Below are 25,021 nucleotides of genomic sequence, written 5' to 3'. Positions count from 1 at the left end.
GGTAGAGGGATTGAGTTCCGGAGCCATGAGGTCATGTTGCAGTTGTACAAAACTCTAGTACGGCCGCATTTGGAGTATTGCGTACAGTTCTGGTCGCCTCATTATAGGAAGGACGTGGAAGCCTTGGAACGGGTGCAGAGGAGATTTACCAGGATGTTGCCTGGTATGGAGGGAAAATCTTATGAGGAAAGGCTGATGGACTTGAGGTTGTTTTCGTTAGAGAGAAGAAGGTTAAGAGGTGACTTAATAGAGGCATACAAAATGATAAGAGGGTTAGATAGGGTGGACAGCGAGAGCCTTCTCCCGCGGATGGAGGTGGCTAGCACGAGGGGACATAGCCTTAAATTGAGGGGTAATAGATATAGGACAGAGGTCAGAGGTGGGTTTTTTACGCAAAGAGTGGTGAGGCCGTGGAATGCCCTACCTGCAACAGTAGTGAACTCGCCAACATTGAGGGCATTTAAAAGTTTATTGGATAAGCATATGGATGATAAGGGCATAGTGTAGGTTAGATGGCCTTTAGTTTTTTTTCCATGTCGGTGCAACATCGAGGGCCGAAGGGCCTGTACTGCGCTGTATCGTTCTATGTTCTATGTTCTAATATGCTCTGGGTTGCAGGGGTTTCAGAGTTCATCACAGGAAGTAGCTTGGAGCACCACCACTGACTGAGTACTCATAAACAGGGTCTGCAACAAATCGGGGCTGGTTTAGCACAGGGCTAAATAATTGGCTTTTAAAGCAGACCAAGGCAGGCCAACAGCATGATTCAATTCCCATACCAGCCTCCCCGAACAGGCGCCGGAATGTGGTGACTCGGGGCTTTTCGCAGTAACTTCATTTGAAGCCTACTTGTGACAATGTGATTTTCATTTCATTTTTTCATTTCGCGAGAGAATAGCATGAGGGAAAAACCTGTTGTAGCTGTACTGGCTAGGGGTGTGGCCAGTTATGGAGCAGTCTTCAGTACTACTGCCAAAATGTTGTCAGCTGGGGCCCATTGCCTTTGCAGTATCCAGTGCCTTCAATTGTTTCTTGATATCATGTGGAGTGAATAAAATTCGTGGAAGGCTAGCATTTATGATGCTGGGAAGAGGCTACGATGGATCAAGATGGATAGGTTCTTGATTAATAAGGGGATCAGGGGTTTTGGGGACAAGGCAGGAGAATGGGATGGGAAAATATCAGCCATGATTGAATGGCGGAGCAGACCGATGGGCCGAGTGGCCTAATTCTGCTCCTATGCCTTATGGTCTTATCATCCATTCGGCACTTTTGGCTGAAGATGACTGCAATATTTCAGCCTGGCTTTTTGCACTTACGTGCTGGGCTCTCCGATCATTGAACATGGGATACTTTTGGAGCCTCCTTCTTCAGTTAGTTGTTTAGTTTCATGACTGAATATGGCAGGACTTCAAAGCTTAGCTCTGATCCATTGGTTTTGGCATCAACATGATGGAGAGTATCCTCAATCTGAAGGTGGAAGTTGGTCTCCACAAAGATTGTGTTGTGGTCATCAATAGTCTTTTGTAGAGAGGAGGTTGTGTCTCACTAACTTGTTCGAGTTTTTTGAAGAAGTGACAAAGATGATTGATGAAGGTAGGGCAGTGGATGTTGTTTACATGGACTTCAGTAAGGCCTTTCGACAAGGTTCCTCATGGCAGACTGGTAGAGAAGGTAAAGTCACACGGGATCAGAGCTGTCCGATTGTTGTAAAATCACAAAGCTGGCAAGAAGGTTACAGAACTGACTCGGCCATAGAAGATAGGGTAGCAGTGGAAGGGTGCATTTCCTAATGGAGGGCTGTGACTAGTGGTGCTCCACAGGGATCAATGATGGGACCTTCACTGTTTGTAATATATACAAATGATTTGGGGAACAAATGTAGCTGGCCTAATTAACATGTTTACGGATGACAAAGGTTGGTGGAATTGCGGATAGTGATGAGAACTGTCAGAGGATACAGCAGGATATAGATCGGTTGGAGACTTGGGTGGAGGATGGCAGATGCCAGAGTTTAATTAAGACAAATGTGAGATAATGCATTTTGGAGGGTCTAATACAGGTGGGAAATATACAGTAAATGGCAGAACCCTTAAGAACATAAGAACTAGTAGCAGGAGTAGGTCATCTGGCCCTTCGAGCCTGCTCCGCCATTCAATGAGATCATGGCTGATCTTTTGTGGACTCAGCTCCACTTTCCCACCCGAACACCATAACCCTTTATTCTTCAAAAAACTATCTAACTTTATCTTGAAAACATTCAATGAAGGAGCCTCAACTGCTTCAATGGGCAGGAATTCCATAGATTCACAACCCTTTGGGTGAAGAAGTTCCTTCTGAGCTCAGCCCGAAATCTACTTCCCCTTATTTTGAGGCTATGCCCCCTAATTCTGCTTTCACCCGCCAGGTGAAACCTCCCCACGTCTATCCTAATTATTCCCATCATTATTTTATGTGTTTCAATAAGATCCCCCCCCCTTCTAAATTCCAATGAGTATAGTTCCAGTCTACTCAACCTCTCCTCATAATCCAACCCCCTCAATCATAGTTGATCATAGAATTTACAGTGCAGAAGGAGGCCATTGGGCCCATCGAGTCTGCACCGGCTCTTGAAAAGAGCACCCTAATTAAGCCCACACCTCCACCCGATCCCCGTAACCCAGTGACCCCACCCAACCTTTCTGGATACTAAGAGAAATTTAGTTTGGCCAATCCACCTAATCTGCATATTTTTGGACTGTGGGAGGAAACCGAAGGACCCGGAGGAAACCCACGAAGACACGGGGAGAACGTGCAGATTCTGTACAGACAGTGACCCAAGCCGGAATGGAACCATGGAACCTAGAGCTGTGAAGCAACTGTGCTAACCACTGTGCTACCGTGCTGCACTGAAAGTGGCAACGCAGGTGGAGAAGTTGGTCAAGAGGGCATACGGCATGCTTGCCTTCATCAGCCGGGGCACTGAGTATAAAAATTGGCAAGTCATGTTGCAGCTTTAGAGAACCTTAATTGGGCCACACGATAGTGTTCAATTCGGGTCGCCACACTACCACTACTTTGCTCTCTATTAATTAACCAATCCTCTATCCATGCTACTACTTTACCCTTAATGTCATGCATCTTTATCTTACGCAGCAATCTCCTGTGTGGGACCTTGTCAAAAGCTTTCGGAAAATCCAGATATACCACATCCATTGGTTCCCCGTTATCTATCGCACTGGTAATGTCCTCAAAACAGTCTACTAAATTAGTTAGGCACGACCTGCCCTTTATAAGCCCATGCTGCGTCTGTCCAATGGGACAATTTCCATTCAGATGCCATGCTATTTCTTCCTTGATGATAGATACCAGCATCTTCCCTATTACTGAAGTTAAGCTAACTGGCCTATAATTAAGGGGCTGGTTTAGTACAGTGGACTAAACAGCTGGCTTGTAATGCAGAACAAAGCCAGCAGCGCGGGTTCAATTCCCATACCGGCCTCGAGGAACAGGCGCCGGAATGTGGTGACTAGGGGCTTTTCACAGTAACTTTTTTGAAACCTATTTGTGGCAATAAGCGATTATTATTATTACCCACTTTCTGCCTATCTCCTTTTTTAAACAGTGGTGTCAGGTTTGCTAATTTCCAATCCGCCGGGACCACCCCAGAGTCCAGTGAATCTCCGACACTGGAGGCCAGTCCACCTGGTCACACTACCCGAGCTGACTGTTCCCAGTACCTCATCCCAGGTAACACTGACTGCCTTGTGGCCCACCCTCCGGGACCCTCGGGTAAACAGGACATCCTCCTGGCCTCCACCGCGTCCAGCAGCCTCCCCAGGTCAGCATCCCAGAATCTTGGGGTTCGCCTCCTCAGCGCCATTGTTGCGAGCTGATTGGGATTGGCTGAGCAAGTGCAGCTTAAGTGCTGCTCGACCTTATTAGCAGGGGGCTGGCGAGCGTGGTCGCGGTGAATCAGCTGGCGAACCGTGATTTGCAACGAGAAGTCCGGGAGGCCTCGTTAAGTGGACCAATTAAGATTGAATTGCATTGCTGACCTCGCTGGGCCGAGCACTGGGAAGCTTGCAGCAAATCCTGCTCTCTAACATATTTAGAAATTTTTCTGGAGAATCGCGCCCAAAGTGTCATTGAATAGCAGTGGGGAACCCGTTGGCAGGGCATGCAGACTCCCTGAAAAACCAGCCACAAATGAACTTCGAAATTCTTCCAGAGAATCGCGACCATCATGTCTGTGCCGACCATTAAACACCTATCTATTCTAATCCCATTTTCCAACACATCAATGGGCTGTGGGACTGAGACCTACGCAGACACGGGGAGAATGTGCAAATTCCACATGGACAATGGCCAGGGACAGCAGTGCTAACACTGCGCCACCGTGTTGCCCCTATGCTATTTTAATTGCTCATCTAAATGCTTCTTAAATGTTGTGAGTGTTCCTGCCTCTGCCATCCTTTCAGGCAGCGAGTTCCAGATTTCCACCACCCTCTGGAGCTGGTGCTGGATGAACTTCGGATCATTCGGGAGGCAGAGGGGGTCATAGATAGAAGCTTCAGGGAGGTAGTTACTCCGAAAAATAAAGATAGATGGGTGATGGTGAGAGGGGCTGGGAGGAAGCAGTCAGTACAGGGATCCCCTGTGGTCGTTCCCCTTAGTAACAAGTATACCGCTTTGGATACTGTTGGAGGGAGGGGGGGGGGGGGACTTACCAGGGGTAAGCCATGGGGTACAGGTCTCTGGCACAGTCTGTCCCTGTTGCTCAGAAGGGAAGGGGGGAGAGGAGTAGAGCATTAGTCATTGGAGACTCCATAGTTAGGGGGATAGATACGAGATTCTGTGGGAACGAGAGAGACTCGCGGTTGGTGTGTTGCCTCACAGGTGCCAGGGTCCGCGATGTCTCGGATCGTGTTTTTGGGATCCTTAAGGGGGAGGGGGAGCAGCCCCAAGTCGTGGTCCACATAGGTACCAACAACATAGGTAGGAAAAGGGATAGGGATGTAAGGCAGGAATTCAGGGAGCTAGGGTGGAAACTTAGATCTAGGACAGAGTTATTATCTCTGGGTTGTTACCCGTGCCACGTGCTAGCGAGACGAGGAATAGGGAGAGACAGCAGTTGAACATGTGGCTACAGGGATGGTGCAGGAGGGAGGGTTTCAGATTCCTGGATAATTGGGGCTCATTCTGGGGTAGGTGGGACCTCTACAAATGGGATGGTCTACACCTGGACCAGAGGGGTACTAATATTGGGGCAGCAGGGTAGCATGGTGGTTAGCATAAATGCTTCACAGCTCCAGGGTCCCAGGTTCGATTCCCGGCTGGGTCACTGTCTGTGTGGAGTCTGCACGTCCTCCCCCTGTGTGCGTGGGTTTCCTCCGGGTGCTCCGGTTTCCTCCCACAGTCCAAAGATGTGCGGGTTAGGTGGATTGGCCATGCTAAATTGCCTGTAGTGTCCTAATAAAAGTAAGGTTAAGGGGGGGTTGTTGGGTTACGGGTATAGGGTGGATACGTGGGTTTGAGTAGGGTGATCATGGCTCGGCACAACATTGAGGGCCGAAGGGCCTGTTCTGTGCTGTACTGTTCTATGTTCTAATATCCTGGGGGGGAAATTTGCTAATGCTCTTCGGGAGGGTTTAAACTAGTTCAGCAGGGGGTTGGGAACCTGAATTGTAGCTCCAGTACACAAGAAGCTGAGAGTAGTGAGGTCATGAGTAAGGTTTCAATGTTGCAGGAGTGTACCGGCAGGAAGGAAGGTGGTTTAAAGTGCATCTACTTCAATGCCAGGAGCATCCGGAATAAGGTGGGTGAACTTGTGGCATGGGTTGGTACCTGGGACTTCGATGTTGTGGCCATTTCGGAGACATGGATAGAGCAGGGAGAGGAATGGTTGTTGCAGGTGCCGGGGTTTAGATATTTCAGTAAGCTCAGGGAAGGTGGTAAGAGAGGGGGAGGCATGGCATTGTTCGTCAAGGACAGTATTACAGTGGCAGAAAGGACTTTTGATGAGGATCGTCTACTGAGGTAGTATGGGCTGAGGTTAGAAACAGGAAAGGAGAGGTCACCCTGTTAGGGGTTTTCTGTAGGTCTCCGGAAAGTTCCAAGATGTAGAGGAAAGGATTGCAAAGATGATTCTGGAGAGGAGCGAAAGTAACAGGTTAGTTGTAATGGGGGACTTTAACTTTCCAAATATTGACTGGAAACACTATAGTTCGAGTACTTTAGATGGGTCCGTTTTTGTCCAATGTATGCAGGAGGGTTTCCTGACGCAGTATGCAGATAGGCCAACGAGAGGCGAGGCCGTATTGGATTTGGTACTGGGTAATGAACCAGGACAGGTGTTAGATTTGGAGGTAGGTGAGCACTTTGGTGATAGTGACCACAATTTGATTACGTTTACTTTAGTGATGGAAAGGGATAGGTATATATCGCAGGGCAAGAATTATATCTGGGGGAAAGGCAATTATGATGCGATGAGGCAAGACTTAGGATGCATCGGATGGAGAGGAAAACTGCAGGGGATGGGCACAATAGAAATGTGGAGCATGTTCAAGGAACAACTACTGCGTGTCCTTGATAAGTATGTACCTGTCAGGCAGGGAGGAAGTGGTCGAGCGAGGGAACCGTTGTTTACTAAAGCAGTTGAAACACTTGTCAAAAGGAAGAAGGAGGCTTATGTAAAGATGAGACGTGAAGGTTCAGTTAGGGCGCTCGAGAGTTACAAGTTAGCTAGGAAGGATCTAAAGAGAGAGCTAAGAAGAGCCAGGAGGGGGCGTGAGAAGTCTTTGGCAGGTAGGATCAAGGATAACCCTAAAGCTTTCTATAGATATGTCAGGAATAAAAGAATGACTAGGGTAAGAGTAGGGCCAGTCAAGGACAGTAGTGGGAAGTTGTGCATGGAGTCCGAGGAGATAGGAGAGGTGCTAAATTAATATTTTTCGTCAGCATTCACACAGGAAAAAGACAATTTTGTCGAGGAGAATACTGAGATACAGGCTACTGGACTAGAAGGGCCTGAGGTTCATAAGGAGGAGGTGTTAGTGATTCTGGAAAGTGTTAAAATAGGTAAGTCCCCTGGGCCGGATGGGATTTATCCTAGGATTCTCTGGGAAGCTAGGAAGGAGATTGCTGAGCCTTTGGCTTTGATCTTTAAGTCATCTTTGTCTACAGGAATAGTACCAGAAGACTGGAGGATAACAAATGTTGTCCCCTTGTTCAAGAAGGGGAGTAGAGATAACCCTGGTAACTATAGACCAGTGAGCCTTACTTCTCTTGGGGGAAAAGTCTTGGAAAGGTTTATAAGAGATAGGATGTATAATCATCTGGAAAGGAATAATTTGATTAGAGATAGTCAACATGGTTTTGTGAAGGATAGGTCGTGCCTCACAAACCTTATTGAGTTCTTTGAGAAGGTGACCAAACAGGTGGATGAGGGTAAAGCAGTTGATGTGGTGTATATGGATTTCAGTAAAGCGTTTGATAAGGTTCCCCATGGTAGGCTATTGCCGAAAATACGGAGGCATGGGATTCAGGGTGATTTAGCAGTTTGGATCAGAAATTGGCTAGCTGGGAGAAGACAAAGGGTGGTGGTTGATGGGAAATGTTCAGATTGGAGTCCAGTTACTAGTGGTGTACCACAAGTATCTGTTTTGGGGCCACTGCTGTTTGTCATTTTTATAAATGACCTGGAGGAGGGCGTAGAAGGATGGGTGAGTAAATTTGCAGATGACACTAAAGTCGGTGGAGTTGTGGACAGTGCAGAAGGATGTTACAAGTTATGGAGGGACATGGATAAGCTGCAGAGCTGGGATGACAGGTGGCAAATGGAGTTTAATGCAGAAAAGTGTGTGGTGATTCATTTTGGAAGGAATACCAGGAAGACAGAGTACTGGGCTAATGGTAAGATTCTTGGTAGTGTGGATGAGCAGAGAGATCTCGGTGTCCATGTACATAGATCCCTGAAAGTTGCCACCCAGGTTGAGAGGGTTGTTAAGAAGGCGTATGGTGTGTTAGCTTATATTGGTAGAGGAATTGAGTTTCGGAGCCATGAAGTCATGTTGCAGTTGTACAAAACTCTGGTGCGGCCGCATTTGGAGTATTGCGTGCAGTTCTGGTCGCTGCATTATAGGACGGACGTGGAAGCATTGGAAAGGGTGCAGAGGAGATTTACCAGGATGTTGCCTGGTATGGAGGGAAGATCTTATGAGGAAAGGTTGAGGGACTTAACTGAAGGACTTAAGGCTGTTTTCGTTAGAGAGTAGAAGGTTAAGAGGTGACTTAATTGAGGCATACAAGATGATCAGAGGATTAGATAGGATGGACAGTGAGAGCCTTTTTCCTCAGATGGTGATGTCTAGCACGAGGGGATATAGCTTTAAATTGAGGGGAGATAGATATAAGACAGATGTCAGAGGTAGGTTCTTTACTCAGAGAGTAGTAAGGGTTTGGAATGCCCTGCCTGCAACAGTAGTGGACTCGCCAACACTAAACGCATTCAAATGGTCATTGGATAGACATATGAACGATAAGGGAATAGTGCAGATGGGCTTTAGAGGGGTTTCACAGGTCGGCGCAACATCGAGGGCCGAAGGGCCTGTACTTGGCTGTAATGTTCTATGTTCTGGTGTAAAGGTTTTTCCTCAAATCCTCTCTAAACCTCCTGCTCAATACCTTAAATCTATGCCCCCTGGTACTGACCCCTCAACTAAGGGGAAGGGTTTCTACCTATCCATCCTATCAATGTCCCTGATAATATTGTGCACTTCAATAAGGTCCTCCCTCAGCCTTCTCTGCTCGAAGGACAACAACACCAGGCTAACCAGCCTCTCTTAATAGCTGAAACGCTCCAGGCCAGGCATCATCCTGGTGAATTTCCTCTGCGCCCTCTCGAGTGCAATCACATCCTTTCCATGGTGTGGCGACCTGGGCTGCACACAATACTCCATCTGTGGCCTATTGAGCTCCATCATAACCTCCCTAGTCTTGTATCCTATGCCTCAGTTAATAAAGGTAAGCATTCTATATGCCTTCTTAACCACATTATCTACCTGATTCCTTCAGGGACCAATGGACATGCACCCCAAGGTCCCTCTGGTCCTCTGTACTTCCTAGCATCATTGAGTACTCCCTTGCCTTGTTAGTCCTCCCAAATGCATCACAATTTTCAGCGTTAAATTCCATTTGCCACTGTCATGCCCACCTGCCCAGCCTGTCTATATCATCCTGTAATCTAAGGCTTTCCTCCTCACTATTTACCATCTAACAAACATTTGTGTCAGCTGCGAACTAACTGATCATACCACCCATACTCCCATTTAGATAATTAACCTACACTACAAACAGCAACGGAACCAGCACCAATCCCTACAAAACACCTCTGGACACAGTCATAAAAACATCCTTTGACCATCACCCTCTGCCTCTTGCCACTAAGTCAATTTTGGATCCAATTTGGCAAATTTCCCTGGATCTCATGGATCCTTACCTTCTTGACCCAGTCTCCCATGCGGGATCTTGTAAAAAGCTTTTAGGAAGTCCATGTATACTACATCAACTGCCCTCATCCACACATAGTCACCTCCTCAAAAAATTCAATCCAATTTGTTGAACAGATCTTCCCCTAATAAAACCATACTGATTTGCAGTTTCTTGTAAAATTATCTGAAAAAGCTAAACTTCAACTTGTTGATTACTTGCCCAATACCCAAACTCTCACCGTCCACTCTGGTTATAATTCAGGACAAGATTAAAGAAATCGGAAATCATCAAGCTCAAGCAATGATATGACACAAATGACGCTTGCTGCCAATTCTTAAAAGACTTACCTTCCAGAAGCCAGGATAACAAAGGGACGAAACCTGGGCTCTCACTGATATATTGAAGGCCTTTCAGGTTAATGCTGACATTGTACAAACACATTAACATTAGTCTGGAAAAAGAAGACATTTTGTTCAACATTAAACCATTATCTGCAAAATCAATCAATGTCACTTTTTTATAAGTATATAGTTGTAGAAATGATAACTAAAAGGAGATCATAGAGTTACTGAGCCAATGCCAAGAGGGCTGCTGAGCAACATGGTTTTGGTTTCTGGGGAGGAGGCAACAAGCTCCCTCCTGAAGTATGGCTGTGATTCCAAAGAGTGGGGACGTGCCATGTTCTGAGTAGAGGCAGAGAAAAAGGTAGCCACCATGGTTTTAGAGTTATGGATTCCCAAAGTGATGCATATGTGCTTGAAAAGAGGAATATTCGAGAAACCGCATATGTGTATTGCAGTCAACCCTCCAGATACAGTCTGAGAAAGCGGACTCTCTGGAAATAGCTTAGGAGCTGTGGTCTGTGAAGTACAGACTACAGCTCTAATGCACGTCAGGGACTAGTTACCCAGTACTGGACACAGGTAGCAATTTTAAATCTATGTGATAGGTGGGAGAGGCGTAGAATGGGAGGATGGTTAAAGTTTGAGAAATCTAGGGCAGCACGGTGGCGCAGTGGTTAGCACAGCTGCCTCACAATGCCGGCCCCAGCTTCCATCCCGGCCCTGGGTCACTGTCCGTGTGGAGTTTGAGCATTCTCCCTGTGTTTGCATGGGTTTCGCCCCCACAACCCAAAAAGATGTGCAGGGTAGGTGGATTGGCCACGCTAAATTGCCCCTTCATTGGAAAAAATGAACTGGGTACTCTAAATTTATTTTTAAAAAGTTTCAAAATATGCAACTAACCTGCTCACGTGAGATGGGTCAGTTATTCGAATATGTTAATGAGGCTGCATTCCTCAAATTTTTACAGCCATTTAGATTCAAGGCCTGCAAACTGTGTTTCTCAGGTCAAGTGCCTGGCAGCTCAAGGGGGTCTCAAATGGCTGCGCCTGTGACCTTTTTAGCACTGCCTGTAGGTTAGGAGGTGGAGTACTTTCCTCCAGCCCTCCAAACAAACCTGCATCTCCCCATGATCTGTCACTTTGCTCCCATCTCCTTCCTCACTGTGATTCGCCAGTGCTCTCTCTCGGTGCCCCCTCCTCCCCATTCTCTATCCACCCTTTCCCTCGCTCCCCGTCACCCTACTCCCTATGATCCACACCCCCCTCATTCGCAACAATCTGATCCCTTACAAGCATGATCCTCCCCGTGATTCATCCCTTCCCAAATTGCTCATATATTCGAGGGTATCTCCATCTGAGGCACCCTTGTGATCCCCAAATTTCCTCAGCAGCGTCAACCTCTCCCAGTGGGGATGCCAAGGTGGACCTCAGATTGGGCAGGCAGCATCACAAGCCCACCTCAATAGGAAGGAACCCTATTAGGAGCTTGTCTCGAGGAAGATAATGCCATTGAGAACACTTCAGGCTCAAGATCCTGGTTGGTCCTGAAGCCTGTGGGATAATCCAGTCCAATATTCCATCTGAGGCTGAACATATGTTGATTATAACCATTGTACTGTCTCTATTAATAAAGCTCAGGATGAAAATGAAAGTCGCCACAGTCCGAGAGGACCATAGACTGCTCTCTCCCTTTTGAGAGAGAATTGACCGGTGATTTAACCACACCTCAGGCGATGGCAAAGTTGAGAAGGTGGAACCTTCAGGAATAGTCTCAGCTGGTACGGGAATTGAGCCCAAGCTATTGCTGTCGCTCCACATCACAAATGAGCAGTCTAGTCATCTGAGCTTACCGACCCTTTTTCTGCCGAAATGTATTATCTTACTTTTCTCCATTGGATTTCCCAAGTTCATTCATTCCATCAGTCTGTTTATGTCCTCTTAACACGGACAACATCAGAACTAGGAGCAGAAGTCGGCCAGCTGGCCCCTCGAGCCTGCTCTGTTATTCAATAAGATTATGGCTGATCTTTTTGTGGACTCAGCTCCACTTATCCACCCGCTCACCGTAACCCTTAATTCCTTTACTGTTCACAAATCTATCTACCTTTGCCTTAAAAACATTCAACGAGGTAGCCCCACCTGCTTCAATGGGCAGGGAATTCCACAGATTCAAGACCCTTTGGGTGAAGAGGTTCTTCCTCAACTCAGTCCTAAATCTACTTCCCCTTATTTTGAGGCTATGCCCCCTAGTTCTGCTTTCACCCACCAGTGGAAACAACCTCCCTGCTTCTATCTTATCTATTCCCATCATAATTTTATATGTTTCTATAAGATCTCCCCTTATTTCTTAAATTCCAATGAGCATCGTCCCAGTCTACTAAGTCTCTCCTCATAAACTAATCCTCTTAACTCCGGAATCAACCTTGTGAATCTCCTCTGCACTTCCCCCAGTGCCAGCACATCATTTCTCAAGTAAGGAGACCAAAACTGCACACTGTACTCCAGGTGTGGTCTCACCAGCACCCTATACAGCTGCAACATAACCTCCCTGTTTATAAACTCCATCTCTCTCGCAATGAAGGACAAAATTCCATTGCCCTTCTTAATTACTTGCTGACCTGCAAACCAACTTTTTGTGATTCAAGCATAAGGACATCCAGGTCCCTCTGCACAGCAGCATGCTGCAATTTTTTACCTTTTAAATAATAGACCATTTTGCTGTTATTCCTACCAAAATGGATGACCTCACACTTACAATCATTGTACTCCATCTGCCAGACCCTTGCTCACTCACTTAAACTATCTATATCCCTCTCCAGACTTTCAGTGTCCTCTGCACACTTTGCTCTAGTGCTCACCTAAATGCCATATGCAAACTTTGACATATTGCACTTGGTCCCCAACTCCAAATCATCCATGTAAATTGTAAACAATTGCGGTCCCAACACTGATTCCTGAGGCACACCGTTAGCCACTGATTGCCAACCAGAAAAACATCCACTTATCCCCACTCTTTGCTTTCTGTTAGTTAACCAATCCTCTATCGATGCTAATATAATACCCTTAACGTTGTGCACTTTTATCTTATGCAGCAGCCTTTTGTGCGGCACCTTGTCGAATACCTTCTGGAAATCTAGATACACCACATCCACCGGTTCCCCATTGTCCACCGCTCTTGTAGTGTCCTCAAAGAATTCCAGTAAATACGTTAAACATGACATGCCTTTCATGAACCCATGCTGCGTCTGCCCAATGGGACAATTTCTATCCAGGTGTCTCGCTATTTCTTCCTTGATGATATATTCAAGCAGATACTCTTGAAACTTTTTTCTCACTGGTTACTATACATAGAGCTTCATGTCATCTGTAAATGACAAAATTGTGACCTGCATCCCCAAATACAAGTCATTAATTTAAATGCATTCTAAAGTAGAACCTTTTACACAATGCAGAGGCAGAGAGGAGAACCTGTGGTTTGGTGTCACTCAATTATGACATCAAGAACATTCATCATTCCTAGGCAATCTGTAGCTTTTCCATGTCAGTTAGGAATCACAGCTCTGCTTCAGTTGTTTTTGAAGGGGGCTTAAAGGAACTCATTCAAGGATATATTTATTTTTGTTGTTTTAGGAGTTAATTCCTGATAAAGTGGATTTCTAGAAAACGGTAGGGCTGATGATGTTGATCCAACACTCACACTTTAAGCTTGGTGCATAGACCTGCCTTCATTTCTGCTAAGAGCTGCAACAGCGTTTCCAACAAAATTTGAGAAGAATTAACCAAGAACTCTCGACCACAGGCTACAGCAGCCACATCTGTAATTAACATAAAAGTAGCAGAAATAAACACACAGTTGATGAAGGATTTGAATTTCTTCTGTAAAAATCTCACTATCTGAAGTACAATGAAAATGCACTTTAACCTGCTGGTGATTCGACTGTAACTTTCTGTCAATCTCATTTTAATATTGTGGGAGCGGAGGAATGAAGAGAGGGAAATCATGCAATGGTATAGCTTTTAGGTTGGGTAGGGAAGAGGAAAATCCAGCAGTAATACAAGATTTGAGCAACTGAAAAGGCACCTAACCATTTTTGTTAGTGCCAAATCAGAACAATGGTAGGAAAGTGAAGCTGAAGTTGGTTCAAGAGGCAAAGGAAATCTGAATTTACAGACCTCCTGCATTGATGTGTTGTCAAAAATTGGGAAAAGAAAATAATACAGTACATCCCTATATTGACTGGGACACACTTACTGCTAGAGGCATGGATGGAGCAGAATTTGCAAGGAGCGTCCAGGAGGGTTTCTTGAAACAATATGTAAATAGCCCAGCTCGGGAAGGGGCCATATTATACCTGGTACTGGGGAATGAGCCCGGCCAGGTGATCAAAGGTTCAGTAGGAGATCATTTTGGGAACTGTGATCATAATTTTGTAAGTTTTAACAGTGGTCCTCAGGTGAATGTGTTAGACTGGAGGAAGGCTATTTACAACAGCATTAGGCAGGATCTGGAGAGTGTTGACGGGGCGAGGCTGTTCGAGGGAAAATCAACATCCGGCATGTGGGAGGCTTTTAAATGTCAGTTTTGAATTCAGGACTGGCATGTCCTGTGAGGACGGAAGATAAGGGTGGCAAGTATAGGGAACCCTGAATAATGAGGGATATAAAGGAGGGAAACCAGGGGTGGGGGGAATGGAGAGGGGATAAGAGGGATTGGGGGAAGGGATTGAACGTTGGGTGGATGGGTGTTGTGCCGATGGACACAGCCTCATATTATGAGAATGTGCTGAGTATGAGGGCCTCCCTGGTCCTCCGGACATGTCGGACTCTTGCCGCTGCCAGTTTTCCATCCTCCGGCCCCTGCCCGGGCTCGTCCGCCAGCCTCTCCTGTCCACCTCCTCCACAGACAGGGCTGCATGTCCCTCCTCATCCAGCTCATGCCCCTCAAGGCACTGCTCAATGACAGCAAGAGTGGCAGCATGGGCCTCATTATAATGGGTCTCCGCCTTGGTCCCAGGCGTCCGCACCAACGTCATCAGCCAGGGCCTCAGCGGGTATCCCTTGTTCCGCAAGATCCAACTGTCATCTTGGGGTGGTTCTTGAAGATGCCGGCGATCTCAGAGTGTCACAGAATACTACAGTGCAGAGGAGGCCCTTCGGTCCATCGAGGCAATACCGAAGAATGAAAGGCTCTGACCTGCCTACTTGTCCCAGGATTTAGCTGTCATGGATGCACACGGTAATGGCCACATATGTGCACGATGTGGAGGCGGTGGCCGCACACGATCTCAACATTCAGGGAGTGAAACCCCTTCCTGTTAATAAAGGGCACTCCCTGATGTCCTGTTGCGCGTAGGGCGACATCTATTTACCTGGACCGGGGGAATCCTGGCGATGGCTAAAGTTTGATAGATTCATGGATGTTTACAGCATGGAAACAGGCCCTTCGGCCCAGCTTGTCCAGGCTGCCCAGTTTCTATCACTAAGCTAGTCTGCATTTGGCCCATATCCCTCTAGACCCACCCTGCCCATTTAACTGTCTAACTGCTTTTTAAAAGGACAAAATTGTACCCGCCTCTACCACTGCCTCTGGCAGCCTGTTCCAGATGCTCACCACCCTCTGTGTGAAAAAAAAATCCCCTCTGGTCTCTTTTGTATCGCTCCCCTCTCACCTTAAACCTCTGCTCTCTAGTTCTAGACTCCTCTACCTTTGGGAAAAGATGTTGACTATCAACCTTATCTATGCTCCTCATTATTTTATAGACCTCTCTAAGCTCACCCCTCAGCCTCCTACACTCCAGAAAAATGTCCCAGCCTATCCAGCCTCTCCTTATAACTCAGACCATCAAGTCCTGGTAGCATCCTCGTAAATCTCCTCTGCACTCTTTCTAGTTTAGCAATATCCTTCCTATAACAGGGTGACCAGAACTGAACACAGTATTCCATGTGTGGTCTTACCAATGTCTTGTACAACTTCAACAAGACGTCCCAACTCCTGGATTCGATATTCTGACCAATAAAACCAAGCATGCTGAATGCCTTCTTAACCACCCTGTCCACCTGCGAATCCACCTTAAAGGAGCTATGAACCTGTATTCCGAGATCGCTTTGCGCAAGTGAAGGAGACACAGCCGGAGTGAGACACATCCAGAGTGGGAATTTGGTATAGTGAGGTAATTCGGTGCAGAGTGGGAGAAGGTGCTTTTTCTCTACTGTTTTGTTCTCTCTCTTTCTTCTGGCCTGTAACTTTTAATCTGCAGGGAGAGAACCAGAGAGCATCTGAGAACCTGGAAATGAAGTGAGATCATAGTAAAGCTGTGACCAGATTGGCTGATTGGGAAGCTACACTAAATTTAAAAATTAAGCATTGTTAAATTAATTAAACATAATTACTTATTACTTAATTATAATTTAGAGGGGTATTGAAGCCAGAGATCGGAGAGTACTGTATTTAGCTTTCACATTTATAGTAGAAATCTAGTGCCAGGAAACATATAGTCAACAGTAACTTTTTTTTAAACTTTTAAATTTAATTTACTAATTCATTGACGCAATGTCAATTAGATGGGTGCAGTGCTCTGACTGTGAGATGTGGCAGGTCCGGGAGGTATCCAGCATCCCGGATGGCTTTATCTGCAGAAGGTGCACCCAACCGCAGCCCCTCACAGACCGCATGGTTCAGTTGGAGCAGCAGTTGGATGCACTTAGGAGCATGCAGGTGGCGGAAAACGTCATAGATAGCAGTTATATAAATGTGGTCACACCCAAGGCGCAGGCAGAGAAATGGGTGACCACCAGAAGGGGCAGGCTGTCAGTGCAGGAATCCCCTGTGGTTGTACCCCTCTCGAACAGGTATACCCCTTTGGATACTGTCGGGGGGAATAGCCTATCAGGGGAAAGCAGCAGCAGCCAGAGCAGTGGCACCACGGCTGGCTCTGATGTTCAGAAGGGAGGGTCAAAGCGCAGAAGAGCAATAGTCATAGGGGACTCTATAGTCAGGGGCATAGATAGGCGCTTCTGTGGACGTGAAAGAGACTCCAGGATGGTATGTTGTCTCCCTGGTGCCAGGGTCCAAGATGTCTCCGAACGGGTAGCGGGCATCCTGAAGGGGGAGGGCAAACAGTCAGAGATCGTTGTACATATTGGTACTAATGACATAGGCAGGAAGGGGCATGAGGTCCTGCAGCAGGAGTTCAGGGAGCTAGGCAGAAAGTTAAAAGACAGAACCTTTAGGGTTGTAATCTCAGGATTACTCCCAGTGCCACGTGCCAGTGAGGAAGACAGAGCAGCTAAACACGTGGCTAAACAGCTGGTGTAGGAGGGAGGGTTTCCATTATCTGGACCACTGGGAGCTCTTCCAGGGCAGGTGTGACCTGTATAAGGACGGGTTGCATCTAAACTGGAGAGGCATAAATATCCTGGCCGCGAGGTTTGCTAGTGTCACACAGGAGGGTTTAAACTAGTATGGCAGGGGGGTGGGCACCGGAGCAATAGGTCAGAAGGTGAAAGCATTGAGGGAGAACTAGGGAATAGGGCCAGTATGGCTCTGAGGCAGAGCAGACAGGGAGAAGTTGCTGAACACAGCGGGTCTGGTGGCCTGAAGTGCATATGTTTTAATGCAAGAAGTATTACGGGTAAGGCAGATGAACTTAGAGCTTGGATTAGTACTTGGAACTATGATGTTGTTGCCATTACAGAGACCTGGTTGAGGGAAGGACAGGATTGGCAGCTAAACGTTCCAGGATTTAGATGTTTCAGGTGAGATAGAGGGGGATGTAAAAGAGGTGGTGGAGTTGCGCTACTGGTTAGGGAGAATATCACAGATGTACTACGGGAAGACACCTCAGAGGGCAGTGAGGCTATATGGGTAGAGATCAGGAATAAGAAGGGTGCAGTCACAATGTTGGGGGTTTACTACAGGCCTCCCAACAGCCAGTGGGAGATAGAGGAGCAGATAGGTAGACAGATTTTGGAAAAGAGTAAAAACAACAGGGTTGTTGTGATGGGAGACTTCAACTTTCCCAATATTGACTGGGACTCACTTAGTGCTAGGGACTTAGACGGGGCAGAGTTTGTAAGGAGCACCCAGGAGGGCTTCTTAAAACAATATGTAGACAGTCCAACTAGGGAAAGGCTGTATTGGACCTGGTATTGGGGAATGAGCCCGGCCAGGTGGTAGAAGTTTCAGTCGTGAGCATTTTGGGAACAGTGACCACAATTCAGTAAGTTTTAAAGTGCTGGTGGACAAGGATAAGAGTGGTCCGAGGGTGAATGTGCTAAATTGGGGGAAGGCTAATTATAACAATATTAGACAGGAACTGAAGAACCTAGATTGGGGGCGGATGTTTGAGGGTAAATCAACATCTGACATGTGGGAGGCTTTCAAATGTCAGTTGAAAGGAATTCAGGACCGGCACGTTCCTGTGAGGAAGAAGGATAAATACGGCAAATTTCAGGAACCTTGGGCGCGATTCTCCGCAAATGCGGAGAGTCGTGAAGGCTGCCGTGAAACCGGCCGTGTTTGATGGCAGCCTCCGCGCCCCCGACCGGGAACCGATTCTGCTCCCCGGTTGGGGCTAGCATCGCGCGGCTGTAAACTCCGGCATCGCGGGCTTAACGAATTTCGCTAAGCCCGCGCGCCAAAGTTAGCGACGGCTGACGCGTATGATGACGTCAGCCGCGCATGCGCGGATTGGACGACTCCAACCCGCGCATGCGCGGATGACATCATCACGCATATGCGTGAAACCCGCGCATGCGCGGGCCGTTATGCCCCTCAGAAGCCCCGCGGACGGATCCATTGGGGCGGCGGAGTAAGAAAGAGTGCGCGGGGTAAGTACCCGCTGCCCGCGATCTGTGCCCACCGATCGCAGGCCCATGGCACCCTTGGCACGGCCGTGGTGTGGCCGTGCCAATCGGTGCCATGGTTCCCCAGAACGGCACTTTACGGCCGTTTTTACGAACGGTGAGAGCAGGTGTGTTTTTAGTTTGTAAAAACGGCCGTAAAGGCCTTGGAAATCGGCCCATCGGCCAGGGGAGAATCGCTGCTCGCCGTAAAAAAAACGGCGAGCAGCGATTCGTGTTGGGGGGGGCAGCCGTGGGAGGGAGGGGGGGGGGGGGGGAGAGAGAATAGTGGGAGGGCGTCGGACCAGCGTGGCCATAAAAATTTGCGCTGCCCGCTATTCTCCGACGCGTCGTGAGTCCGGAGAATCGCGCCCCTTGGATAACGAGAGATATTGTTGGTCTCGTCAAAAAGAAAAAGGAGGCATTTGTCAGGGCTAGAAGGCTGGGAACAGACGAAGCCTGTGTGGAATACAAGGAAAGTAGGAAGGAACTTAAGCAAGGAGTCAGGAGGGCTAGAAGGGGTCACAAAAAGTCATTGGCAAATAGGGTTAAGGAAAATCCCAAGGCTTTTTACACGTACATAAAAAGCAAGAGGGTAGCCAGGGAAAGGGTTGGCCCACTGAAGGATAGGCAAGGGAATCTATGTGTGGAGCCAGAGGAAATGGGCGAGGTACTAAATGAATACTTTGCATCAGTATTCACCAAAGAGAAGGAATTGGTGGATGTTGAGTCTGGAGAAGGGTGTGTAGATAGCCTGGGTCACATTGAGATCCAAAAAGACGAGGTGTTGGGCGTCTTGAAAAATATTAAGGTAGATAAGTCCCCAGGGCCTGATGGGATCTACCCCAGAATACTAAAGGAGGTTAGAGATGAAATTGCTGAGGCCTTGACAAAAATCTTTGGATCCTCACTGTCTTCAGGTGATGTCCCGGAGGACTGGAGAATAGCCAATGTTGTTCCTCTGTTTAAGAAGGGTAGCAAGGATAATCCAGGGAACTACAGGCCGGTGAGCTTTACGTCAGTGGTAGGGAAATTACTGGAGAGAATTCTTCGAGACAGGATCTACTCCCATTTGGAAGCAAATGGACGTATTAGTGTGAGGCAGCATGGGTTTGTGAAGGGGAGGTCGTGTCTCACTAACTTTTTTTTTTATAAATGTTTTTTATTGAGTTTTCATATTTTATATATGACAAATTACAAATTATTAGAGAGAAAAAAAGAAAACACAAAAATTTAACATGTATATTTACAGGTAAGCATCTTCATAACAACAATTGTGGCCGCCCCCTTTAGCCAGCATACATATTTTACATTCCCCAATATGGCCGAGGCACATGTTTATAGGCATTTATTTATAGTTTGGTTTTGGGCCTTAGCTTGCCATCAAACCCCCATAACGAACCCGTAACCCCCCCCTCCCCGGCTACCTTCCCCCGATTCCCGTCCATTTCCCCCTGATTCTTGGCCACCCGACTATTCTTCCTCTTGTACGTTGGCCACAAACAGGTCCCGGAACAATTGCATGAATGGCTCCCACGTTCTATGGAAGCCGTCGTCTGACCCTCGGATGGCGAATTTGATTTTCTCCATTTGGAGAGATTCTGAGAGGTCGGACAGCCAGTCTGCAGCTCTGGGCGGTGCTGCTGACCGCCAGCCAAACAGGATTCTACGGCGGGCGATCAGGGAGGCAAAGGCAAGGGCGTCCGCCCTCCTCCCCAGGAATAGATCTGGCTGGTCTGAAACCCCGAAGACCGCCACTATCGGGCATGGCTCCACCCTCACCCCTTTGGACATAGCCTCGAAGAAGGCTGTCCAGAACTCCACAAGTCTGGGGCAAGACCAGAACATGTGGGCGTGGTTGGCCGGGCCTCTTTGGCACCGTTCACATCTGTCCTCCACCTCCGGGAAGAACCTACTCATACGGTTTCTCGTTAAGTGGGCTCTATGTACCACTTTTAGTTGCGTCAGGCTGAGCCTTGCGCACGTGGAGGTGGAGTTGACCCTATGCAGTGCTTCGCTCCAGAGTCCCCACCCTATCTCCATCCCCAGGTCGTCCTCCCATTTCCTTCTTGTTGCGTCCAGTACGGTGTCGTCCCTTTCTACCAGTCGGTCATACATGTCGCTACAGTTCCCTTTCTCTAGGATACTTGCGTCCAGTAGGTCTTCCAGTAGAGTCTGTCGTGGCGGTTGTGGGTACGTCCTTGTCTCCTTTCTTAGGAAGTTTTTGAGCTGCAGGTACCGTAGCTCGTTCCCCCCAGCTAGCTGAAATTTCTCTGTCAGTTCGTCCAGTGTTGCGATCCTGTCGTCCGTGTATAGGTCCCTGACTGTCAGAGTCTCCCCGTCCTGCCTCCACCTTTTGAAGGTGGCGTCAGTCAGTGCTGGTGTGAACCTATGGTTGTTGCAGATGGGAGCCTTGTCCGACATTTTGGTCAGGCAAAATTGCTGCCGCAGTTGGTTCCAGGATTGGAGGGTGGCTGTCACCACTGGGCTGCTGGAGTGTTTTTTGGGTGGGGATGGGAGTGCTGCCGTGGCGAGGGCCCGGAGGGAGGTCCCCATGCAGGAGGCCTCCTCCGCATGCACCCACTCGGCTTCTGACTCCTGGATCCATCCCCTTACTCGCTCGGCTGTTGCCGCCCAGTGGTAGAATTGTAGATTCGGGAGGGCTAGCCCCCCCCTGGATTTTGTTTCTTGTAGGACCTTCTTTGGGATCCTAGCATTTTTACCCCCCCCAATACGAACGCCATGATAAGTTTGTCCAGCGCTTTGAAAAAGGCCTTGGGGATGTAGATCGGAATGGATCTAAACAGGAAGAGGAACCTGGGCAGTACGTTCATTTTGATCGTCTGGACTCTCCCCGCGAGGGAGAGCGGAAGCGTGTTCCATCTTTGCAGGTCCTTTTTAACTTCCTCCGTCAGGCTGGTGAGGTTCCATTTGTGGATCCCTTTCCAGTCATGGGCTATTTGGATCCCCAAGTAGCGGAATTTGTGTCGGGCTTGTTTGAACGGCAGCCCCTTTAGTGCTGCCCCCCCCCCCCCCCCCCCCCCCCCTACCTTGCGGGTGTACTGGGAAGATCTCACTTTTGCTCATGTTGAGTTTGTAGCCCGAGAAGGCTCCAAACTCTTTCAGGAGCGCAATGATTCCGTCCATGCTGCTTTGTGGGTCCGAGATATAGAGGAGCAGATCATCCGCATAGAGCGAGACTCTGTGCTCTCTACCTCCCCTTCGGATCCCCCTCCAATTTTTTGCTGCCCTGAGCGCGATTGCTAGCGGTTCGATTGCTAGTGCGAACAGCAGCGGGGACAGTGGGCATCCTTGTCTGGTGCCCCTGTGCAGCTGGAAGTATTGGGAGTTGGTATTGTTGGTCCGTACACTCGCCATGGGAGCGTTGTATAGGAGCTTTACCCAAGCGGTGAACCCTGTTCCAAGCCCGAACCGCTCCAGTACCTCTATGAGGTATTTCCATTCGACTCTGTCGAAGGCCTTTTCTGCGTCCAGGGAGACGATCACCTCTTGTGTTCTCTCCCCGGAGGGGGTCATTATCATGTTCAGCAGGCGCCTGATGTTCGCGGTAAGCTATCTACCTTTGACGAAGCCCGTCTGGTCCTCTGTGACCACCTCAGGTACACAATCTTCTAGCCTTTTGGCTAGGATTTTGGCCAGTATTTTGGCGTCTGCATTCAGCAGAGATATGGGTCTGTATGACCCACATTCCATTGGGTCTTTGTCCTTCTTAGGTATCAGCGCGATTGAGGCCTGTGCTAACGTGGGTGGCAGTGTGCCCCTAGCTAGCGAGTCTATGAACATCTCCCGCAGGTGCGGGGCCAGCGCTGTCGCGAATTTTTTGTAGAAGTCCGCCGGGAATCCGTCCGGTCCCGGCGCCTTCCCCGTCTTTATGGAGCTAATGCTCTCCATGATCTCTCCCAGTGCTAGTGGTGCTTCCAGATCCCGTTTTCTGCCCTCTCCCACGACTGGTATGTCCAGTCCATCAAGAAACCGGTTCATCCCAGCCTTCCCCGTTGGGGGCTCTGAGGTGTACAGCTCTTGGTAGAAGGCCTTGAAGGTTTCGTTAATCCTCTCTGGTTCTGTTTCCAACGTGCCTCTGGTACCTCTGATTTGTGCAATTTCTCTGCTGGCTGCCTGCTTTCTCAGCTGGTGTGCCAACAGGCGGCTGGCTTTGTCTCCGTGTTCGTACAGGGCCCCGCGTGCCTGGCGGAGTTGGTGCACTGCTTTCCTGGTGGAGAGCAGGTCAAAGTTCCTTTGTAATTCTTTTCTCTCCGCCAGGAGCTCGACGGTTGGGGCCTCGGAGTATTTACGGTCTACCTCCAGAATGGAGTTGACCAGCTGCTGCCTAGCCACCCTTTCCTCCCTATCTCTTTGCGCTTTGAAGGCAATGATTTCCCCTCTTAGTACGGCCTTAAGCGCTTCCCAGAACGTGGAGGATGAGACCTCCCCGTTTTGGTTGTTCTCCGTGTACTCCGCTATGGCCCCCGCTATCCTTTCGCTGAAGGCCTTGTCAGCTAGTAAGGCACCGTCCAACCTCCATGTGGGGCGCTGGGCCCTTCCCGTCTCCAGCCGCACGTCCATGTAGTGTGGGGCGTGGTCTGATATCACAATTGCGGAGTATTCCACCTTGTCTATCCCTGGAAGCACCGTTTTCCCCACCACAAAGAAGTCAATTCTGGTGTACACGTTGTGTACTGGGAAGAAGGAGAATTCTTTCTCCCCCGGGTGGGCGAATCTCCAGGGGTCCACTGCTCCCATCTGCTCCATATAGTGACTGAGTTCCCTTGCCATGCTTGAGGTTTTCCCCGTTTTGGGGTTTGATCTGTCCGTCTTTGGATCCTGTACACAGTTGAAGTCCCCCCCCCATGATTAGTCGGTGCGTCGCTATGTCCAGGATTTCTGCCATGGTCTTTTGGATGAAGCTCGTGTCGTCCCAGTTGGGCGCGTACACGTTGACTAGAACTACCAGCGCCCCATCCAGGGCCCCGTTGACCATGACATACCGCCCCCCTGGGTCTGTAACCGTCTTTGTCGCCCTAAACCTTGTCCTCTTGCCGATCAGGATCGCCACCCCCCTGGCCCTTGTCCCATAACAGGAATGGTAGGTTTGTCCCACCCAGCCCTTTCTTACCCGCAGTTGGTCCTGCTCCCTCAGGTGCGTCTCTTGGAGGAAGACTATGTCGGCCCTCATGTTTCTGAGGTGGGTGAGGACTCTAGATCTCTTCACTGGGCCGTTAAGTCCCCTTACGTTCCAGGTGATTATCCTGGTGGGGGGCTTCTGCCCCCTCGCTCCTGTGGGATTAACCATATTTGTCCGGTGGACGCGCCCCTGCCCTCTGGGGTTTCCCTTTGTTAGGGGGCCGTCCAGGATGGCCACTATCACTGCTCTCCCCATGCGTTCGGGTCTCTGCGCTCCGGGGATTCCCCTTGTCCAGGGGGCACCCGCCATGGCCGTCCACTGTGTGTCCGCCACGCGGGTAGTCCCCTGCACTCCGGGGCCCCCCTTTGCCCACAGACCGTACTAGGTGGGTGCTTGCAGCGGTTCCCTGTTTCGAGCCCTTGGTTGTGGCACTTTGTGGCCCTGTTCCTTTTCTGGCCTCTTTTGTCCCTTTGTCCCTGCATTTCCCCTCCCTGGTCTCTCACACCCTGAGTGACCCCCCCCCCCCCCCCCCGCTCTCTCCCTTTTCCCCCCTCCCCTGTATACCCCTCCTTTGCCCCTCTATCCCCTATTCCTGTCCCCATTTGCTCTCCCGACTTTGATGGGTGATCCCCCCCCTCCCCTGCTTGGCGCCTTCCCCCCTGTTGGGGGTGCGCTGCGGCCCTGCTTTGTTGCGTGCCCCCGTCGCTAGCTTTCCTGCTAGTACAGTGGCTCCCCTCTCGGAGGTTGCTGTCCCGCTTCTCCTCTGCGTGGCCTCTACAGTTTTCTTCCCGCTCCTCCTCCACCTTACCCTGCGCCCCTCTCGCCTGCTCTCCCTTCTCCAATACTCCCATTCCCTTGTGCCGGGGCCTGGCCTCCCACCTGGAGCGGTCCCTTGGGCAGTGGGTTGTTTTTTGTTCTGGGTGTTCCTGCCGGGGGGGAGGGGGCTGGCTTTGCCTCGCCCCTCCCCACCCCCCCGTTGGCGTGTCGTTTCTCCTTGCCATGGGCCCCTCGTCCCTACCTCCCCAGGCATTTTTCCAGGCCGTGCTCCTCGACGAACCTATTCACCTCAGCAGGGGCTGTAAAGAAATATTCCCTGTTTTGGTATGTGACCCAGAGTTTTGCTGGGTACAGCATACCAAAACGCACTTTGCTCTTGTAGAGAGCTGCTTTCGCTCTGTTGAACTCAGCCCGTCTCTTAGTTATGTCCGCTCCAAGATCCTCGT

The 25,021-nt window shown here is 49.0% G+C and overlaps 1 protein-coding gene across 3 annotated transcripts in view; it reads right to left on the bottom strand.

Annotated features, from left to right (window-relative positions):
- Nucleotides 1-25,021, bottom strand: part of LOC119968581 (heat shock transcription factor 2 binding protein) — a 156,456-nt gene that overhangs the window by 10,328 nt on the left and 121,107 nt on the right. For all 3 annotated transcript variants that reach the window (XM_038801207.1, XM_038801209.1, XM_038801208.1), the window contains exons 6-7: nucleotides 13,512-13,629; nucleotides 9,819-9,922 (exon numbers count right to left, since the gene is read on the bottom strand). In XM_038801207.1, the coding sequence (XP_038657135.1) occupies nucleotides 9,819-9,922; nucleotides 13,512-13,629 (222 nt within the window). The remainder of the gene's footprint in view (nucleotides 1-9,818; nucleotides 9,923-13,511; nucleotides 13,630-25,021) is intronic.

This window comes from Scyliorhinus canicula, chromosome 7, assembly GCF_902713615.1.
Source record: "Scyliorhinus canicula chromosome 7, sScyCan1.1, whole genome shotgun sequence".
In the NCBI taxonomy this organism is placed as follows: Eukaryota; Metazoa; Chordata; class Chondrichthyes; order Carcharhiniformes; family Scyliorhinidae; genus Scyliorhinus; species Scyliorhinus canicula.
Note: the sequence above shows the minus strand (reverse complement) of the source record. Positions and strands in the feature narration are given on the sequence as shown.